The sequence below is a fragment of the Mauremys reevesii genome, unplaced genomic scaffold (assembly GCF_016161935.1).
Source record: "Mauremys reevesii isolate NIE-2019 unplaced genomic scaffold, ASM1616193v1 Contig8, whole genome shotgun sequence".
NCBI classification, from domain to species: Eukaryota; Metazoa; Chordata; order Testudines; family Geoemydidae; genus Mauremys; species Mauremys reevesii.
The window spans coordinates 1175428-1195000 of NW_024100895.1; the positions used below are offsets into that span (position 1 = coordinate 1175428).

The window sequence follows — 19573 nt, forward strand, 5'->3', positions numbered from 1 at the left end:
GGTGAGTGGGGATGGATGGATGGGATGGGATGGTGTGACGGAGCGATTCTGGCGGGACCCAACTGAGAGTGCCAAATCAGGACCAATTGCTCAAACAGGGCAGTTACAGCCCTAGGCTGGGGTTTTTCCACCTCTAAGGCAAACCAAACCAGCCAGACAAAAGGGACTTTGGTCTCACCCCACTGGCTAACCACAAGTCACACAAGCAATTTCCTTAGACACTCCAGTCTCCCAGTATCACCACCAGTGCACTCGTCCTGGGGATAAATGGTTATGAAAACCAACACCCCAATAAAAGAAAAAGGTTCCCTCGATCCCAAAGGACCAAGCCCCAGACCCAGGTCAATATACACATCAGATCTTACCCACAAATCACGCTGTTGCCAATCCTTTAGAATCTAAAATCTAAAGGTTTATTTACAAAGGGAAAAAGGTAGAGATGAGAGGTAGAATTGGTTAAATGGAATCAATTACATACAGTAATGGCAAAGTTCTTAGTTCAGGCTTGCAGCAGTGCTGGAGTAAACTGCAGGTTCAGATTAAGTCTCTGGAACATCCCCCGCTGGGATGGGTCCTCAGTCCCTGGTGTAGAGCTTCAGTTTGTGGCAAAGTCCCTCCAGAGGTCAGAAGCAGGATTGAAGACCAGATGGAGATGAGGCATTGGCCTTATATAGACTTTTCCAGGTGTAAGAATCCCTTTGTCTTCACTGTGGAATTTTACAGCAAAATGGAGCCTAGAGTCACATGGGCCAGTCCCTGCATACTTTGCTGAGTCACAAGGCGTGTCTGCCTTCTCTCCATGGGTCAATTGTGTAGCCGATGGCCCTTTAATGGGCCATCAATCCAGCCATGCCGGGCTAACATCAGCTTGTCTGGGACACTTCCCAGAGGCAGAGCAGAATACAAACTATAGACATTACAGAGCCAATACTTATAACTTTAACTACAAATGATACAGACATATAGACAGCATAATTATAACCAGCAACCCATAATCTGGTCTTAGACACCTTAGATGACCCCCTTTATCTAAGATTTGGTGCCACTGCAGGACCTTGGTTGCAACCCATGTTCTATATGGTCCCAATTTATATCAATAACGTCACAGATGGATGGAAGGATGGATAGAGGAATGGATCCATGTGGGGGTGGACAGATGGACGGGTGAGTGGGTGGATGTGTGGGTGGGTGGATGGGATGGGATGGATGGATGGATAGAGGAATGGATCCATATGGGGATGGACAGATGGACGGGTGGGTGGGTGGATGTGGATGCTTCGAGCCAGCAGCCTGATAAGAAAACCCGCAGTTGCGAATCAAGTCAGCAGCGAGCAGAGGACAGACAAACAGAGGGAGTTTGCCTGGGAGCTGTGCGAGAGGAGGTACAGGGGGTGCGGCATAAGGGCACCTGTGTTGTGAGCTGGTGGGGTGAATGTCCGAGTGTCTGTCTGCTGTGACCATTCGTTCGGTGCTCGTTGCAGGGACTGTTGGACTGTGTGGTTGGTTGATTGAAAAGTGGAAATTGGGGGAGCTTTGTTGCAGGGGTGCCTGATGGATTGAGTGGAGGGAGGCTTTGAGCCGGGCCAGCTGCTTCCAGCCAGCAGCCTTATAAAAAAGCAGCCAGTTGCGAACCAAGTGAGTGGTGAACAGAGAGAGTTTCCTGGCAGTTCGCTTGTGGGGAGTTCCCACAGAGTGTTTTTGCCTTTCAGGCGTCTGTGAGCGGTAAATGCAACATCTGAAGGGGCTCTTAGAAGGAAGACAATATGGATAGTGAGCAATCAGCTGTTAAGACCTGTATGGGACGTGCCATGTTTATCTGTCTCCCAGAGGATAGAAGTGACTTCGTCTGTGTGAAGTGCAAGCTGGTCTCCATATTGGAAGAGAAGGTTAAAGGACTAGAGTCCCAAGTATCAACCCTGCGTTGCATCAGAGAAAATGAAGACTATGGATGGAAATCAGCGCTTGGTATTGCAGGCACAGCGAGCTGAGGAATCCGAGAGGGCAGCGCAGAACAGGAAGAAAACTGGCAGCATGTGACCTCCAGAAGAAGGAAGAGGAGAACCCATGTACCCCCAGTGCAGACAGAAATAAGAAACTGTTTTCAGGCTCTCTGCACAGGTACCACAGCGGAGAATGTTTTGGAAGAGTCATCTGAGGAAGGGATCAGAGAGATACCCCATCGGCCGGAAGGCATAGGATGCATTGTTCTAGGGATGGGGGTTCCATGACTACCACTCCCAAGAGGAGGAGACAGGTGGTGGTGGTCGGGTACTCCTAAGGGAGATGAAGTCATCCATCTGCCGACCAGACCAGGAGACTCGAGAAGTGTGCTGCTTGACTGGAGCTAGAATCCAGGATGTGACGGAGTGTCTGCCGAGACTGATCAAGACCTCGGACCGCTACCCCGTCCAACTTCTCCACGTGGGCATCAATGATACTGCCAAGAATGACCTTGAGCAGATCACTGCAGACTACGTGGCTCTGGGAAGAAGGATAAAGGAGTTTGAGGCGTAAGTCGTGTTCTCGTCCATCCTCCCTGTTGAAGGAAAAGGCCTGGGTAGGGACCATCGAATTGTGGAAGTAAATGCCTGGTTACGCAGGTGGAGACGGAGAGAAGGCTTTGGATTCTTCGACCATGGGATGTTGTTCCAGGAAGAAGGATTGCTAGGAAGAGATGGGCTCCACCTAACGAGGAGAGGGAAGAGCATCTTCGCTGGCAGGCTGCTAACCTAGTGAGGAGGGCTTTAAACTTGCTTTGTCGGGGGATGGAGACCTAAGCCCGGAGGCAAGTGGGAAAGTGGGATACCGGGAGGAAACACAAGGAGGAGGGTGCAACAGGGGAGGTCTCCTGATTCATACTGAGAAAGCAGGACAATAGGCTGGTTCGGTGCCTGTACATGAACACAAGAAACAAGCAGGGAGAACTGGAAGTCCTGGCACAGTCAAGGAATTATGATGTGACTGGAATAACAGAGACTTGGTGGGATAACTCACATGACTGGAGCACTGTCATGGATGGATATAAACTGTTCAGGAAGGACAGGCAGGGCAGGAAAGGTGGGGGAGTTGCACTGTATGTCAGAGAGCAGTATGACTGCTCAGAGCTCTGGTATGAAACTGCAGAAAAACATGAGAGTCTCTGGGTTAAGTTTAGAGGCGAGAGCAACAAGGCTGATGTCGTGGTGGGCGTCTGCTATAGACCACCCGACCAGGAGGAGGAGGCGGACGAGGCTTTCTTCAGACAATTAACTGAAGTTTCCAGATCACAGGTCCTGGTTTTCACAGGGGACTTCAGTCACCCTGACATCGGCTGGGAGAGCAATACAGCGGTGCACAGACAATCCAGGAAGTTTTTGGAGAGTGTTGGGGACAATGTCCTTGTGCAAGTGCTGGAGGAACAAACCAGGGGCTGTGCTCCTCTTGACCTGCTGCTCACAGACAGGCAAGAATTGGTAGGGGAAGTAGAAGTGGGTGGCAACCTGGGCAGCAGTGACCATGAGATGGTTGAGTTCAGGATCCTGAAACAAGGAAGGAAGGAGAGCAGCAGAATACGGGCCCTGGACTTCAGAAAAGCAGCCTTTGACTCCCTCAGGGAACTGGGGGGCAGGATCCCCGGGGAGGCTAATCTGAGGGGGAAAGGAGTCCAGGAGAGCTGGCTGTATTTTAAAGAAGCCTTATTGAGGGCACAGGAACAAACCATCCCGATGTGCAGAAAGAATAGCAAATATGGCAGGCGACCAGCTGGGCTTAACAGAAAAATCTTCGGTGAGCTTAAACCCAAAAAGGGAGCTTACAAGAAGTGGAAACTTGGACAGATGACCAGGGAGGAGTTTAAAAATATGGCTCGAGCATGCAGGGGTGTAATCAGGAAGGCCAAAGCACAACTGGAGTTGTAGCTAGCAAGGGATTTAAAGGGTAACAAGAAGGGTTTCTCCAGGTGTGTCGGCAACAAGAAGAAGGTCAGGGGAAGTGTGGGCCCCTCACTGAATGGGGGAGGCAACCTGTATGGAATTGATTCCATTTAACCAATTCTAGCTGTCATCTCTACCTTTTTCCCTTTGTAAATAAACCTTTAGATTTTAGATTCTAGAGGATTGGCAACAGCGTGATTTGTGGGTAAGATCTGATGTGTATATTGACCTGGGTCTGGGGCTTGGTCCTTTGGGATCGGGAGAACCTTTTTCTTTTACCGGTTGCCAATCCTTTAGAATCTAAAATCTAAAGGTTTGTTCATAAACAGAAAGAAATAGAGACGAGAGCTAGAACTGGTTAAATGGAATTAACAGTAATGGCAAAGTTCTTGGTTCAGGCTCGTAGCAGGGATGGAGTAAACTGCAGGTTCAAATCAAGTCTCTGGAACATCCCCCGCTGGGATGGGTCATTCAGTCCTTTGTTCAGAGCTTCAGTTTGCAGCAAAGTCCCTCCAGAGGTACGAAGCAGGATTGAAGAGAAAATGGAGAAGATGCAGCAGCCTTTTCTAGTCCCTTTGCCATGTGGCTTGTGCTTCCTTTGTCTGCAACACAAGCTGCCCAGCACGTGGCCTGGCAGCCTCAGAGTTCGGTCCATAGGCCTGGCCCTGCCTTGCTGAGTCACCAGGTGAATCTGCTTCTCTCAATGGGTCAGTTGTAGCTGATGGTCCTTAACGAGCCATCAAGCAGCCAGGCAGAGCTGATGCCACATTGTCTGGGGGTGTCACCCAGAAGCAGAGCCCAAGTGTGAAATACAGACAGGACAGAGCCAATACTTGTAACTTGAAATACAGAAATGATACCTGCACCCAGAGAGCATCATCGTAACCAGCCAACCAGAACCTCCTCAGAGACACCTTATTCGACCCTCTTCGTACAAGATTTGGTGCCACAACAGGACCTTGGTTGCAACAATGATCTATACGGTCCCAGTTCATGTCAATAACATCACAATGGTCTCCCACAGTATCTTGCCGGCAAGTTACAGAAGTCTGGGCTGGATGATTGGACTGTATGGTGGACAGAAAGCTGGCTAGATTGTTGGGCTCAGTGGGTAGTGATCAACGGCTCCATGTCTAGTTGGCAGCCGGTTTCAAGCAGAGAGCCCCAAGGGTCGGTGCTGGGGCCGGTTTTGCTCAATATCTTCATCAATGATCTGGAGGACAGCGTGGACTGCACCCTTAGCAAGTTTGCAGATGACACTAAGCTGGGAGGAGTGGTTGATACGCTGGAGGGTAGGGATAGGATACAGAGGGACCTAGACACATTAGAGGACTGGGCCAAAAGAAACCTGATGAGGTTCAACAAGGACAAGTGCAGAGTCCTGCACTTAGGACGGAAGAATCCCATGCACTGCTACAGACTAGGGACCGAATGGCTGGGCAGCAGTTCTGCAGAAAAGGACCTGGGGGTTACAGTGGACGAGAAGCTGGATATGAGTCAACAGTGTGCCCTTGTTGCCAAGAAGGCTTACGGCATTTTGGGCTGTATAAGTAGGGGCATTGCCAGCAGATCGAGGGACGTGATCATTCCCCTCTATTCGACATTGGTGAGGCCTCATCTGGAGTATTGTGTCCAGTTTTGGGCCCCCCAGTACAGAAAGGATGTGGACAAATTAGAAAGAGTCCAGCAAAGGGCAACGAAAATGGAGCACATGGCTTATGAGGAGAGCCTGAGGGAACTGGGATTGTTTAGTCTGCAGAAGAGAAGAATGAGGGGGGATTTGATAGCTGCTTTCAGCTACCTGAAGGGGGGTTCCAAAGAGGCTGGAGCTCGGCTGTTCTCAGTGGTGGCAGATGACAGAACAAGGAGCAATGGTCTCAAGTTGTAGTGGGGGAGGTCTAGGTTGGATATTAGGAAAAACTTTTTCATTAGGAGGGTGGTGAAGCACTGGGATGGGTTACCTAGGGAGGTGGTGGAATCTCCTTCCTTAGAGGTTTTTAAGGTCAGGCTTGACAAAGCCCTGGCTGGGATGATTTAGTTGGGGTTGGGGGTTGGACTAAATGACCTTCTGAGGTCTCTTCCAACCCTAATCTATAATTCTATGAATGGATGGACAGGAAGGTTGCCAGATGCATATGGAGATGGACAGAAGGACGGACCGGTGGGTGGGTGTGTATGGCGATGGATGGATGGATGGACAGAAGGGCGGGTGTATGTGTTTGGGGGTGGATGGATCGACGGAAGTGTGAGTGGATATGTTTGGGGATGGATGGACACACAGACGATAGGGTGGTTGGATGGGTGTTTTGGGGGATTCATGGGTACATATATATTTGTGACTCGGTGGCCAGGTTGCATTATCAGCAACAAGGATGGAGGGATGGTATGCTGATGGATGGATGAGGGTGTAGGGGATGGAGGGATGGACGGAGGCGTTTCTGGGACTGGATGGGTGTCAATGGGGCTCTTTCCCCTCTGGCTAGAAATAACCCAGCCCCCCAAGATCCTAGTGAGTCGCCCCCTTCACCCCCATCTCTCTGTTCCAGCTGCAGGGCCGCCGAAGGAGGTACCCACCACCCAGCCCAGCCTGGGGGAGCTCTCGGCCTCCGACGTCACCCACGACTCCACCCTGCTCTCCTGGACTGTCCAGGCTGGGGACTTCGACTCCTTCCTCCTCCAGTACAAGGACGCGGAGGGCAAACCCCAGGTGCTGCCCATGGACGGGGGATCCCGCACGTTCACCGTCACCAACCTGGCCCCCTCCCGCAGATACAAGTTCAACCTCTACGGCGTCTCCGGCAGCAAGCACCTTGGCCCCGTCTCCACCGACGCCGTTACAGGTCAGCAGCTGCTCCCAGGGCGCCAGCTCCTTCCCCTCCTGCCCCCTTTGCTTTGCAGTGTCAGGGACGCCGTCCACTGGGCCAGGACCTTCCCAGGAAGATGCTTCCAAGCCTCCAGCCTCCACAAGCAGATTGGCGGCCATTCAATAGACAGAGAGAGAAGTGTGGATGTGAATGGGTGGGTGGGTGGCAGGCTGGATAGACAGAGAGCTGGATGGATGTGTATAGGGCAGATTGAGTGAATGGATAAGAACATGGAACGGCTACGCTGGGTGAGACCAGGGGTCCATCCAGCCCAGTGTCCTGTCTGCCGACAGTGGCCAGTGCCAGGTGCCCCAGAGGGAATGAACAGAACAGGGAATCATCCAGTGATCCATCCCCTGTCGCCCATTCCCAGCTTCTGGCAAACAGGCTAGGGACACCATCCCTGCCAATAGCCATTGATGGACCTGTCTGTCCTCCATGAATTGATAGATGTGTATGGGGACGGATGGATGAATTAATAGGTAGATGGATGCTGTCTATGGGGGTGGATAGAGATGGATGGATGGATGGATGGAGGCGATGGTAATGGATGGATAGATAGAGGAATGGATATCTATGGGGATGGACAGATGGACAGATGGGTAGGTGGATGTGTAGGAGGATGGATGGACAGGCGGACTGGTGGGGGGGTGATGGATGGACGGATGGACGGAAGGCTGGGTGGATGTCTATAGGGATGAATGAAGGGATGGAAGTGTGAGTGAATGTGTTTGGGGTTGGATGAATGGACGTACAGACGGTAGAGTGGTTGGATGAGTGTTTTGGGGGCTTCATGGGTACATGTATATTTGTAACTCTGTGGCCAGGTTGCATTATCCGCTACAAGGACGGGGTGGGTACAGGGATAGATGCATGGATGGACGAACGGATGGATGGATGGGTGTGTATGAGCATGGAGGAGAGCCTGGGGATAGATAGGTGTCATCCGTTGACATTGGTGGGTTTGGTTCACGCCCTTTTCTTTCTGTCTCGTTTCTTCCCTCTGTCTCCTCCCATCTCACTCAGCCCTCACTGAGGTTTGTGCCGGTCGGTCACTCTCGGCTGAACCCTCCAAGGAGGCGGGGTGGCCACGGGAACCTGGGAATGTGGGATCCTCCATCTGTCTGTCTGTCCCCAGCTCTCCTTCGCAGCGGCAGGATCCGGCTGTGTCCTGGGACAAGTCCTTGGGGCTCCCTGCACCTCTCCTGCTAATCCTCCCTGCAAATCCCCTCTGGCTAGAAATAACCCAGCCCCCCAAGATCCCAGTGAGTCGCCCCCACCCCGGCCTCCTCCTTCACCCCCTTCTCTCTCTTCCAGCCACAGTGCGGCAGGAGGAAGAACCCACCGCCGAGCCCAGCCTGGGGGGGCTCTCGGCCTCCGACATCACCCACGACTCCATCCTGCTCTCCTGGACCGTCCAGGCTGGGGACTTCGACTCCTTCCTCCTCCAGTACAAGGATGCGGAGGGCAAACCCCAGGCGCTGCCCGTGGATGGGGGATCCCGCACGGTCACCGTCACCAACCTGGCCCCCTCCCACAGATACAACTTCAAATTCTATGGTGTCTCCGGCCGCAAGCGCCTTGGGCCTATCTCCACTAACGCTGTCACAGGTCAGCGGCTGCTCCCAGGGCCCGACCCCTTCCCCTCCCACCCCCCTTTGCTCTACAGTGTCAGGGACACTGTCCACTGGGCCAGGACCGTCCCAGGAAGACACTTCCAAACCTCCAGCCTCCACAAGCAGATTGGCGGCCATTCACTGGGTCGAGGGAAGAATGTGGATGGGGATGGATGGATAGACAGACAGCTGTATGGATGTGCATGGGGCAGGTTGAGTGAATGGATAGATGTGTCTAGGAATGGATGGATGGATGAATTAATAAGATGTCTATGGAGGTGGATAGAGATGGATGGATGGAGGGGATGGTAATGGATCCATAGAAAGTGGAATAGATATATATGGGGATGGTCAGATGATGGTGGGGGGCAGATGTGTAGGTGATGGATGGACAGATGGACTGGTGGGCAGGTGTGTATAGTGATTGATGGATGGATGGATGGGGGGATGTGTATGGGGATGGATGGATGGACATACAGCGGTAAGGTGGATGGATGTGTATGGGGATGGATGGATGTATTGAGGGGGAGGGATAGCTCAGTGGTTTGAGCATTGGCCTGCTAAACCCAGGGTTGTGAGTTCAATCCTTGAGAGGGCCACTTAGGGATCTGGGGCAAAAATTGGTCCTGCTAGTGAAGGCAGGGGGCTGGACTCAATGACCTTTCAAGGTCCCTTCCAGTTCTAGGAGATTGGTATATCTCCAATTATTAAATTATAGACGGTAAGGTGGATTGATGTGTATGGGGATGGATGGATGGATGTACAGACTGCAAGGTGGATGGATGTGTATGGGGATGGATGGACGTACAGAAGGTAAGGTGGGTGGATGTGTATGGGGATGGATGGATGGACATACAGACGGTAGAATGGGTGGATGTGTATGGGGATGGATGGACGTACAGACGGTAAGGTGGGTGGATGTGTATGGGGATGGATGGACGTACAGACGGTAAGGTGGGTGGATGTGTATGGGGATGGATGGATGGACGTACAGACGGTAGAATGGGTGGATGTGTATGGGGATGGATGGACGTACAGACGGTAGGATGGGTGGATGGGGATGGGGATAGACAGAAGGGCAGACTGGTGGAGGGATGTTTATGAAGATGGATCGAGGGAGGTACAGACAGTAGGGTGGGTGGGTGGATGGGGATGGACAGAAGGGCAGACTGGTGGATGGATGGACGTACAGACAGTAGGGTGGGTGGATGTGTGTGGGAATGGATTGGTGTTTGGGGGATTGATTTATAGATGTGTATGTGTAACTCTGTGGCTGGGTGCATGATAGATGCGTGGATAGATGGAAGTATGATATCGCGATGGATGGAGGAGTGCCTGGTGGTGGATGGGTGTCAATGGAGATCTTTTCATTAATGTTGGCGGCTTTGGTTTCACCCCCTTCTCTTTCTCTCTCGTTTGTTCTTCCTTCCCCCGTCTCCTGTCTCAGCTCAGCTCTGCCCGTGGTTTGTGCCAGTCACTCTGGGCCGAGCCCTTCATGGGGAGGGATGGCCACTGGGAACCCAGGAATGTGGGATTCCCTTTGCAGACATGCCCCGTCTGTCTGTCTGTCCCCAGCTCTCCTTCCCAGCAGCAGGATCCAGCTGTGTCCTGGGGCCAGTCCCTGGGGCTCCCTGCCCCCTCCCCTGCTAATTCATCTGGATCCAATAATCCGCACTCCCCCAAAGACCTGGAAAGCTGCTCCTGCTGGCCATACCCCTCACCCCCCTCTCTCTGTTCCAGCCGCGGCACCGACGGAGGAGGTACCCACGGCCCAGCCCAGCCTGGGGGAGCTCTCAGCCTCTGACATCACCCACGACTCCATCCTGCTCTCCTGGACCGTCCAGGCCGAGGACTTCGACTCCTTCCTCCTCCAGTACAAGGATGCGCAGGGCAAACCCCAGGCCCTGCCCGTGGACGGGGGATCCCGTACGGTCACCATCACCAACCTGGCCCCCTCCCGCAGATACAAGTTCAACCTCTACGGCATCTCTGGCCGCAAGCGCCTCGGCCCCATCTCCACCGACACCGTCACAGGTCAGCGGCTGCTCCCGTGACCCCGTCCCCTTCCCCTTCCACCCCCTTTGCTTTGCAGTGTGGCAGGGATGCTGGCCACTAGGCTGGGACCTTCCTGGGATAATGCTTCTAGTCTCCAGCTTCCAGGACCTTTCTATGGCCATTCAACAGATGGAGGGAGAGAGAGAAGGTTGCGTGTTTACATGGCTGGACCGAGGGGTGTTGGTGGGTGGATGGATAGAGGGGGTGGGTGGATGGATGGACGGGTGGATGGGTGCGTGTGTGTTGGAACGGATGGAAGGATAGCTGTGTATGGGGATGGCTGGGTGGATGGGTGGATAGAGGGTGTGGGTGGATGGATGGACGGGTGGATGGGTGCGTGTGTGTTGGAACGGATGGAAGGATAGCTGTGTATGGGGATGGGTGGGTGGATGGGTGGATAGAGGGTGTGGGTGGATGGATGGTGTCACGGAGTTTGGGGGTGACAAGGCCCTGCACTCCCGGCTTCCTGTGATCCACCATGACTCTCAGCCAGCCAGTAAAGCAGAAGGTTTATTTAGACGACAGGAACACAGTCCAAAACAAGTCTTGCAGGTACAGACAACAGGACCCCCTCCGTCAGGTCCATCTTGGATGGCCAGGGAAGCCAGAGCTCCGTTGGGAGGTCAGAGCCCCATCTGGGCTCCCCTCCATTTTCCCAGCCAGCTCCAAACTGAAACTCCCTCCAGCCATCTCACTCCCCCCCGGCTCCTCCCCCAGCCTTTGTCCAGTTTCCCGGGCAAAGGTGTCTCCTGGCCGCATCCCCCTCCTGGGTTCGCATGTTACGTACTCAGGTATCCTTCTTCAAGGACAGCTGGATCGATGTGTCTTGGGCAGGTTAAGTGAATGGATAGCTGTGTATGGGGATGGATGGGTGGATGGATGGATGGATGGATAGAGGGTGTCTGTAGATGGGTGGATGGATGGGTGTGTGTTGAGACAGATGGAGGTATAGCTGTGTATGGGGATGGAGGGATGGATGGAGGGATGGATGGATGGAGGGTTTGGTGATAGATGGATAAGGAGCTGTGTATGGGGATGGAGGGAGGGATGGACGGATGGACGGATGGAGGGTTTGGTGATAGATGGATAAGGAGCTGTGTGTATGGGGATGGAGGGAGGGATGGACGGATGGACGGATGGAGGGTTTGGTGACAGATGGATATGGAGCTGTGTATGGGGATGGATGGATGGATGGATGGATAGATAGATAGAGGGTGTGTGTGGATGGGTGGATGGATGGCTGTGTGTGGAGACGGATGGAGGGATAGCTGTGTATGGGGATGGATGGATGGATGGGTGGATGGATGGATGGATGGATGTAGAGAAGGAGTGTGTGGATGGATGGATGGATGGCTGAGTGATGAGACGGACGGAGGGATAGTTGTGTATGGGGATGGATGGATGGATGTAGAGAAGGAGTGTGTGGATGGATGGATGGATGGGTGGATGGATGGATAGAGGGTATGTGTAGATGGATGGGTGGATGGATGGCTGTGTGTTGAGACGGATGGAAGGATAGCTATGTATGGGGATGGATGGATGGAAAGAGGGTGTGTGTAGATGGGTGGATGGATGGCTGTGTGTTGAGATGGATGGAGGTATAGCTGTGTATGGGGATGGATGGGTGGATGGATGGATGGATGTAGAGAAGGAGTGTGTGGATGGATGGATGGATGGATGGATGGCTGAGTGATGAGACGGAAGGAGGGATAGTTGTGTATGGGGATGGATGGATGGATGGATGTAGAGAAGGAGTGTGTGGATGGATGGATGGATGGATGTAGAGAAGAAGTGAGTGGATGGATGGGTGGATGGATGGATGTAGAGAAGGAGTGTGTGGATGGATGGGTGGATGGATGGATGGATGTAGAGAAGGAGTGTGTGGGTGGATGGATGGATGGATGTAGAGAAGGAGTGTGTGGATAGATGGGTGGATGGATGGATGTAGAGAAGGAGTGGGTGGATGGATGGGTGGATGGATGGATGTAGAGAAGGAGTGGGTGGATGGATGGCTGTATGTGGAGGCGGATGGAGGGATAGCTATGTATGGGGATGGATGGGTGGATGGATGGATGTAGAGAAGGAGTGTGTGGATGGATGGGTGGATGGATGGATGGATGTAGAGAAGGAGTGTGTGGATGGATGGCTGTATGTGGAGACGGATGGAGGGATAGCTATGTATGGGGATGGATGGATGTAGAGAAGGAGTGTGTGGATGGATGGGTGGATGGATGGATGGATGTAGAGAAGGAGTGTGTGGATGGATGGGTGGATGGATGGATGTAGAGAAGGAGTGGGTGGATGGATGGGTGGATGGATGGATGTAGAGAAGGAGTGGGTGGATGGATGGCTGTATGTGGAGGCGGATGGAGGGATAGCTATGTATGGGGATGGATGGATGGATGGGTGGATGGATGGATGGATGTAGAGAAGGAGTGTGTGGATGGATGGGTGGATGGATGGATGGATGTAGAGAAGTAGTGGGTGGATGGATGGCTGTATGTGGAGGCGGATGGAGGGATAGCTATGTATGGGGATGGATGGAGAATGTGTAACCCTGTTAGTCTCTCATGGAGGTCACAGAACTCATGGATTCTGTGAGTTTCCATGACCTCTGTGACTTCTGCAGTGGCCAGCAGCAGCAGTTTGGGTGTGTGGGTGGGGGCTAGGGGCAGGAGGATGCAGGGGGTGCTTACCTTGGGATGGGGGGCTCCCCAGCTCCCTCTGGCGTGGCCCTGCAGCTCCTAGGCGGTGGAGGGTCCAGGGGGCTCCGCACGCTGCCCACGCTCACAGGCCGCACTCCTGCCGCTCCCATTGGCTGTGGTTCCCGGTGAACGGGAGCCGCACAGCTGGCACCTGTGGCGGGAGCAGTGCGCAGAGCCCCCTGGACCCTCCACCACCTAGGAGCTGCGGGGACACCCGGAGGCGGGAGCCTGTGAGCCCTGTCAACCCTCCCCCCAAAGCACCAGCAGGGGTCCCGGGCCATGTGCCACTGCCCGCTCCCCCCAGCGCCAGCACCGGCACCGGACTGCCCTCCCGCCAAAAGCGCCTGCATCCCTTTAGTTAGGGGTATATAGTAAAAGTCATGAACAGGTGACAGATGTTTATTTTTGTTTACCCATGACTAAAATGTAGCCTTAACAATGGGTCATTTTGGCATGGATGGATTGGTAGATGCGTGGATGGCTGTGTGTTATGGGGAGGGATTGGTAGGTGGGTGGATGGATGTGCATGTGGCTCAGAGGCGGGATGGAGGGATGTGTGGGGTGGATGGGATCGATGGGGCGACGTGTCGCGTAAATGGAAAGGAACAGGTGTCTGTGTGGACGCACGGATCGATGGATGGATGCATGTGGCTCAGAGGCGGGATTGGGGGATGTGTGGGGTGGATGGGATCGATGGGATCGATCGGGTGACGTGTCGGGTAAATGGAAAGGAACAGGTGTCTGTGTGGACGCACGGATCGATGGATGGATGCCTGTGGCTCAGAGGCGGGATTGGGGGATGTGTGGGGTGGATGGGATCGATGGGATCGATGGGGTGACGTGTCGGGTAAATGGAAAGGAACAGGTGTCTGTGTGGATGCACGGATCGATGGATGGATGTGTGTCTATATCACAGTGACACGCGCCCACGTCAAATGATAACTTCTCTCTCTAACAATGCAGCTGCATTTCAAAGCTTTGTTCATTTACAAACCTTCCTAACCAGTCTCTAAATCTGGCCCTGGGTCAGGTCAGTCTGTGGGGTAATTAACTCTTTCTGGCCCTGTCCCCACCTGTCAATGAGATATTCTATTACACTCATAACGTCACACCCTCCGTGGGCGGGATGACCGTGGAGAACACAGGAATGTGGGATCCTCTTTGCAGACCTGCCCCATCCGTCTGTCTGTCCCCAGCTCTGCTTCCCAGCTTCAGGATCCGGCTGTGTCCTGGGGCCGGTCCCTGGGGCTCCCTGCCCCCTCCCCTGCTAATCCTCTATGCAGCTGCCCTCTGGCTGGAAATAACCCAGCCCCTGAAGAACTGGGAAAGCCGCCACCAACCCTGGATGTGGCCTTCACTTCCCTCTATGTGTTCCTGCCACAGCACCATGGAAGGACGAATCCGCCCCCCAGCCCAGCCTGGGGGAGCTCTCAGCCTCCAACATCACCCATGACTCCGCCCTGCTCTCCTGGACCGTCCAGGCCGGGGACTTCGACTCCTTCCTCCTCCAGTACAAGGATGCGGAGGGCAACCCCCAGGCGCTGCCCGTGGACGGGGGATCCCGCACGGTCACCGTCACCAACCTGGCCCCCTCCCGCAGATACAAGTTCAACCTCTACGGCATCTCCGGCCGCAAGCGCCTCGGACCCATCTCCATCGACACCGTCACAGGTCAGCGGCTGCTCCCGGGATGCCGGCCCCTTCCCCTCCTGCCCCCTTTGCTTTGCAGTGCAGTGGGGACACCGACCACAGGGCCGGGACATTCGCAGGAAGATGCTTCCAATCCTCCAGCCTGCACAAACAGATTGCCGACCATTCACTAATTAGAGAGAGGAAGCTGGATTTATGGATGGATGGATGGAGGGGTTGTGTGGAGGGATGGCTGAATGGACAGAGGGGTGTGTATTTGGATGAATGGATGGAAGGGATGGTCGGATAGATAGAGGAATGGATACGGATGTGGATGGATGGACTGCTGGGCGGGTGGGCGGAAGTGTGTGGGGATGGATGGATGGACACGCAGGTGGAAGGATGTGTATGGAGATGGACGGGTGGGTGGGCAGGTAGGCTTATGTGTATGGGGATGGATGATGGATGGACGGATGGACAGATGGAGGGTTTGGTGATCGATGGATATGGAGCTGTGTATGGGGATGGAGGGATGGACAGATGGAGGGATGGAGGGATGGAAGGATGGGTGTACGTGCAGAGGGATGGATGGATGGACAGATGGAGAGTTTGGTGATAGATGGATATGGAGCTGTGTATGGGGATGGAGGGATGGACAGATGGAGGGATGGAGGGATGGAAGGATGGGTGTACGTGCAGAGGGGTGGATGAAGAAGTGTTCTGGGATGGATGGAGGGATGCGTGTGTCTGGGGCTGGGTGGGTGTCCATGGGGATCTCTAATGACATTGAAGGCTTTGGTTCACTCCCTTCCCTTTCTCTCTCGTTTGTTCTTCCTTCCCTCTCTCTCCTCCCGTCTCAGCTCAGCTCTGCCCGTGGTTTGTGCCGGTTGCTCTCGCCCGACCGCTCCATGGAGGTGGGATGTTCGCGGGCAACCCGGGAACGTGGGATTCTCTTTGCAGACATGTCTCATTCCTCTGTCTGTCCCCAGCTCTCCTTCCCAGCAGCAAGATCCAGCTGTGTCCTAGGGACAGTCCCTGCGCCCTCCCCCCAAATAAGCCTCTCTGCAGATCCCCTCTGGTGAGGAATAACGGAGGCCCCCAAGGACCCGGCAGGCTGTCCCCACCCCACCAGCACCCTTCACCCCCCTCTCTCTGTTCCCCCCACAGCACCGCAGAAGGAGGTACTCACGGCCCAGCCCAGCCTGGGGGAGCTCTCGGCCTCTGACGTCACCCACAACTCCATCCTGCTCTCCTGGACCGTCCAGGCCGGGGACTTCGACTCCTTCCTCCTCCAGTACAAGGACGCACAGGGCAAACCCCAGGTGCTGCCCGTGGAAGGGGGATCCCGCACGGTCACCATAACCAACCTGGCCCCCTCCCGCAGATACAAGTTCAGCCTCTACGGTATCTCCGGCCGCAAGCGCCTTGGCCCCGTCTCCACCGACGCCGTCACAGGTCAGCGGCTGCTCCAAGAGTCCTGGCCCCTGCCCCTCCCACCCCCTTTGCTTTGCAGTGTCAGTGACACCGACCCCTCGGCTGGGACCCTCCGGGGAAGATGCATCCAATCCTTCAGCCTTCACAAGCAGCTGGCTGGTTAGAGAGAGGGTGGCTGGCTGGGCGGGTGGGGGTGTGGATGTGCCTGGGGCAGGTCGAGTGAATGGAGAGTTATGTATGGGGATGGATGGCTGAATGCACAGATAGATGGATGAATTTCTATGGGGTGGATGAAGATGTATGAAGAAATAGAGGAATGAATATTTATGGGGATGGACGGATGGACGGATGGACAGGACAGGTGGGAAGGCAGATGTGAATTAGAATGGATGGGGGGGCAGGTGTATGCGTATGAGAATGGACAGCAGGAAGGGTGGGCGGAGGTGTATCGGGACGGATGGAGGGACGGGGAAGGGTGGGAGGGTGGGCAGGCGGAGGTGTATCGGGACGGATGGAGGGATGGGGAAGGGTGGGCGGAGGTGTATCGGGATGGATGGAGGGACGGAGGAAGGGCGGGTGGAGGTGTATCGGCACGGATGGAGGGATGGGGAAGGGTGGGAGGGTGGGCGGGCGGAGGTGTATCAGGACGGATGGAGGGATGGAGGAAGGGTGGGCGGAGGTGTATCGGGCGGATGGAGGGATGGAGGAAGGGCGGGTGGAGGTGTATCGGGCGGATGGAGAGGATGGAGGAAGGCGGGTGGAGGTGTATCGGGCGGATGGAGGGATGGAGGAAGGGCGGGTGGAGGTGTATCGGGACGGATGGAGGGACGGGGAAGGGTGGGCGGAGATGTATCGGGGCGGATGGAGGGATGGAGGAAGGGCGGGCGGAGGTGTATCGGGATGGAGGGAGGGATGGAGGAAGGGGGGGCGGAGGTGTATCGGGGCGGATGGAGGGACGGGGTCGGGTGGGCGGGCGGAGGTGTATCGGGCGGATGGAGGGACGGGGAAGGGTGGGCGGGCAGAGGTGTATCGGGCGGATGGAGGGATGGGGAAGGGTGGGCGGAGGTGTATCGGGGCGGATGGTGGGACAGTGGGAGGGTGGGCAGGTGGAGGTGTATTGGGACGGATGGAGGGACGGGGGAAGGGTGGGCAGAGGTGTATCAGGATGGATGGATGGTGTGTGGGGAAGGATGGGTGTTTTGGGGGATGCACAGGGAGCTGTGCATGTGTAACTCTGATCAGCTGCCATTGTCAGAAACAAGGACTAGATGGTCGTGGTGATGAATGCATGGATGGATGGATAGACGGCTGGCTGGCTGGCTGGCTGGATAGACGGCTGGATGGATGGAGGGACGGAGGGACGGCTGGATGGATGGAGGGATGGCTGGATGGAGGGACGGAGGGACGGAGGGACGGCTGGCTGGATGGATAGACGGCTGGTATGGTGATGGATGGATGGATGTGTGTGGGGAGTGAAGACGGAGGATTTTCTGGGGCTGGATGGATGGAGGGACGGCTGGATGGAGGGACGGAGGGACGGCTGGCTGGATGGATAGACGGCTGGCTGGATGGATAGACGGCTGGTATGGTGATGGATGGATGGATGTGTGTGGGGAGTGAAGACGGAGGATTTTCTGGGGCTGGATGGATGGAGGGACGGCTGGATGGAGGGATGGAGGGACGGCTGGATGGATGGAGGGATGGCTGGATGGAGGGACGGAGGGACGGCTGGCTGGATGGATAGACGGCTGGTATGGTGATGGATGGATGGATGTGTGTGGGGAGTGAAGACGGAGGATTTTCTGGGGCTGGATGGATGGAGGGACGGCTGGATGGAGGGACGGAGGGACGGCTGGCTGGATGGATAGACGGCTGGCTGGATGGATAGACGGCTGGTATGGTGATGGATGGATGGATGTGTGTGGGGAGTGAAGACGGAGGATTTTCTGGGGCTGGATGGATGGAGGGACGGCTGGATGGAGGGACGGAGGGACGGCTGGCTGGATGGAGGGACGGCTGGCTGGATGAAGGGACAGCTGGTATGGTGATGGATGGATGGGTGTGTGTGGGGAGTGAAGACGGAGGATTTTCTGGGGCTGGATGGGTGTCCATGGGGATCTTTCCATTGATGTTGGAGGCTTGGGTTCACCCCCTTCTTGTGCTTGTGCTGGTCGCGCTGGGCCGACCTTTCCATGGAGGTGGGATGGCTGCAGGGAATTCGGGAATGTGGGATCCTCTTTATAGACTTTCACCATCCACCATCCACCTGTCTGCAACTCCACTTCCCAGAAGCAGGATCCGTCTGTGTCCTGGGACTGATCCCTTGGGCTCCGTGCACCCTCCCCGCACTAATCCTCTCTGCAGATCCCCTCTGTCTCAGAATAACCCAGACCCCCCAGGATCTGGTGAACCACCCCTACCATCGCCACGCTCTTCACCCCCTCTCTCTTCCAGCCGCGGTGCCGGACGGGGAGCAGGAACTCACCTTCCAGCCCAGCCTGGGGGAGCTCTCGGCCTCTGATGTCACCCACGACTCCGTCCTGCTCTCCTGGACCATCCAGGCTGGGGACTTCGACTCCTTCCTGCTCCAGTACAAGGACGCGGAGGGCAAACCCCAGGCACTGCCCGTGGACGGGGGATCCCGCACGGTCACCGTCACCAACCTGGCCCCCTCCCGCAGATACAAGTTCAACCTCTACGGCATCTCTGGCCGCAAGCGCCTCGGCCCCGTCTCCACCGACACCGTCACAGGTCAGCGGCTGCTCCGGGGGTGCCGAGCCCTTCCCCTCCTGCCCCCCTTTGCCCTGCAGCACAGTAACCGCGCTGGCCATTGGGAAGACATTCTTCTCTTCCGTCTCTCTTCGTTGTCTCTCCATTGCACAGGAGCTAGGGGGACCAGAGGCTGCTTCCAGCCCATGTTCCTCTGTCCTGCTTGTCTGAGTCTGCCACAGTCCCCCTTCATTGGACTGTCCATGGACCTCTTTATGGAGCCTCCCCATGACTGTGTACTCCTCCATCCATCTCCCGCATGCAGCCACACCTCCATCCATCCATCTCCCACATGCAGCCACACCTCCATCCATCCATCCATCCATCCACCCATCCATCCATCTCCCGCATGCAGCCACACCTCCATCCACCCATCCATCCATCCATCCACCCACCCACCCATCCATCCACCCATCCATCCATCTCCCGCATGCAGCCACACCTCCATCCATCCATCCATCTCCAACATGTACCCACACCTCCATCCATCCATCCATCTCCAACATGTACCCACACCTCTATCCATCCATCCATCCATCCATCCATCTCCCGCATGCAGCCACACATCCATACATCCATCCATCTCCAAC

General features: G+C 55.4%; 1 protein-coding gene across 1 annotated transcript in view; it reads left to right on the forward strand.

Moving 5' to 3' along the window:
- LOC120394823 (tenascin-X-like) overlaps nt 1–19573 on the forward strand; it is a 50178-nt gene that overhangs the window by 18500 nt on the left and 12105 nt on the right. The window contains exons 11-15 of the mRNA XM_039518972.1: nt 6464–6751; nt 8093–8386; nt 10132–10425; nt 15948–16235; nt 18669–18965. Of these exons, the coding sequence (XP_039374906.1) occupies nt 6464–6751; nt 8093–8386; nt 10132–10425; nt 15948–16235; nt 18669–18965 (1461 nt within the window). The remainder of the gene's footprint in view (nt 1–6463; nt 6752–8092; nt 8387–10131; nt 10426–15947; nt 16236–18668; nt 18966–19573) is intronic.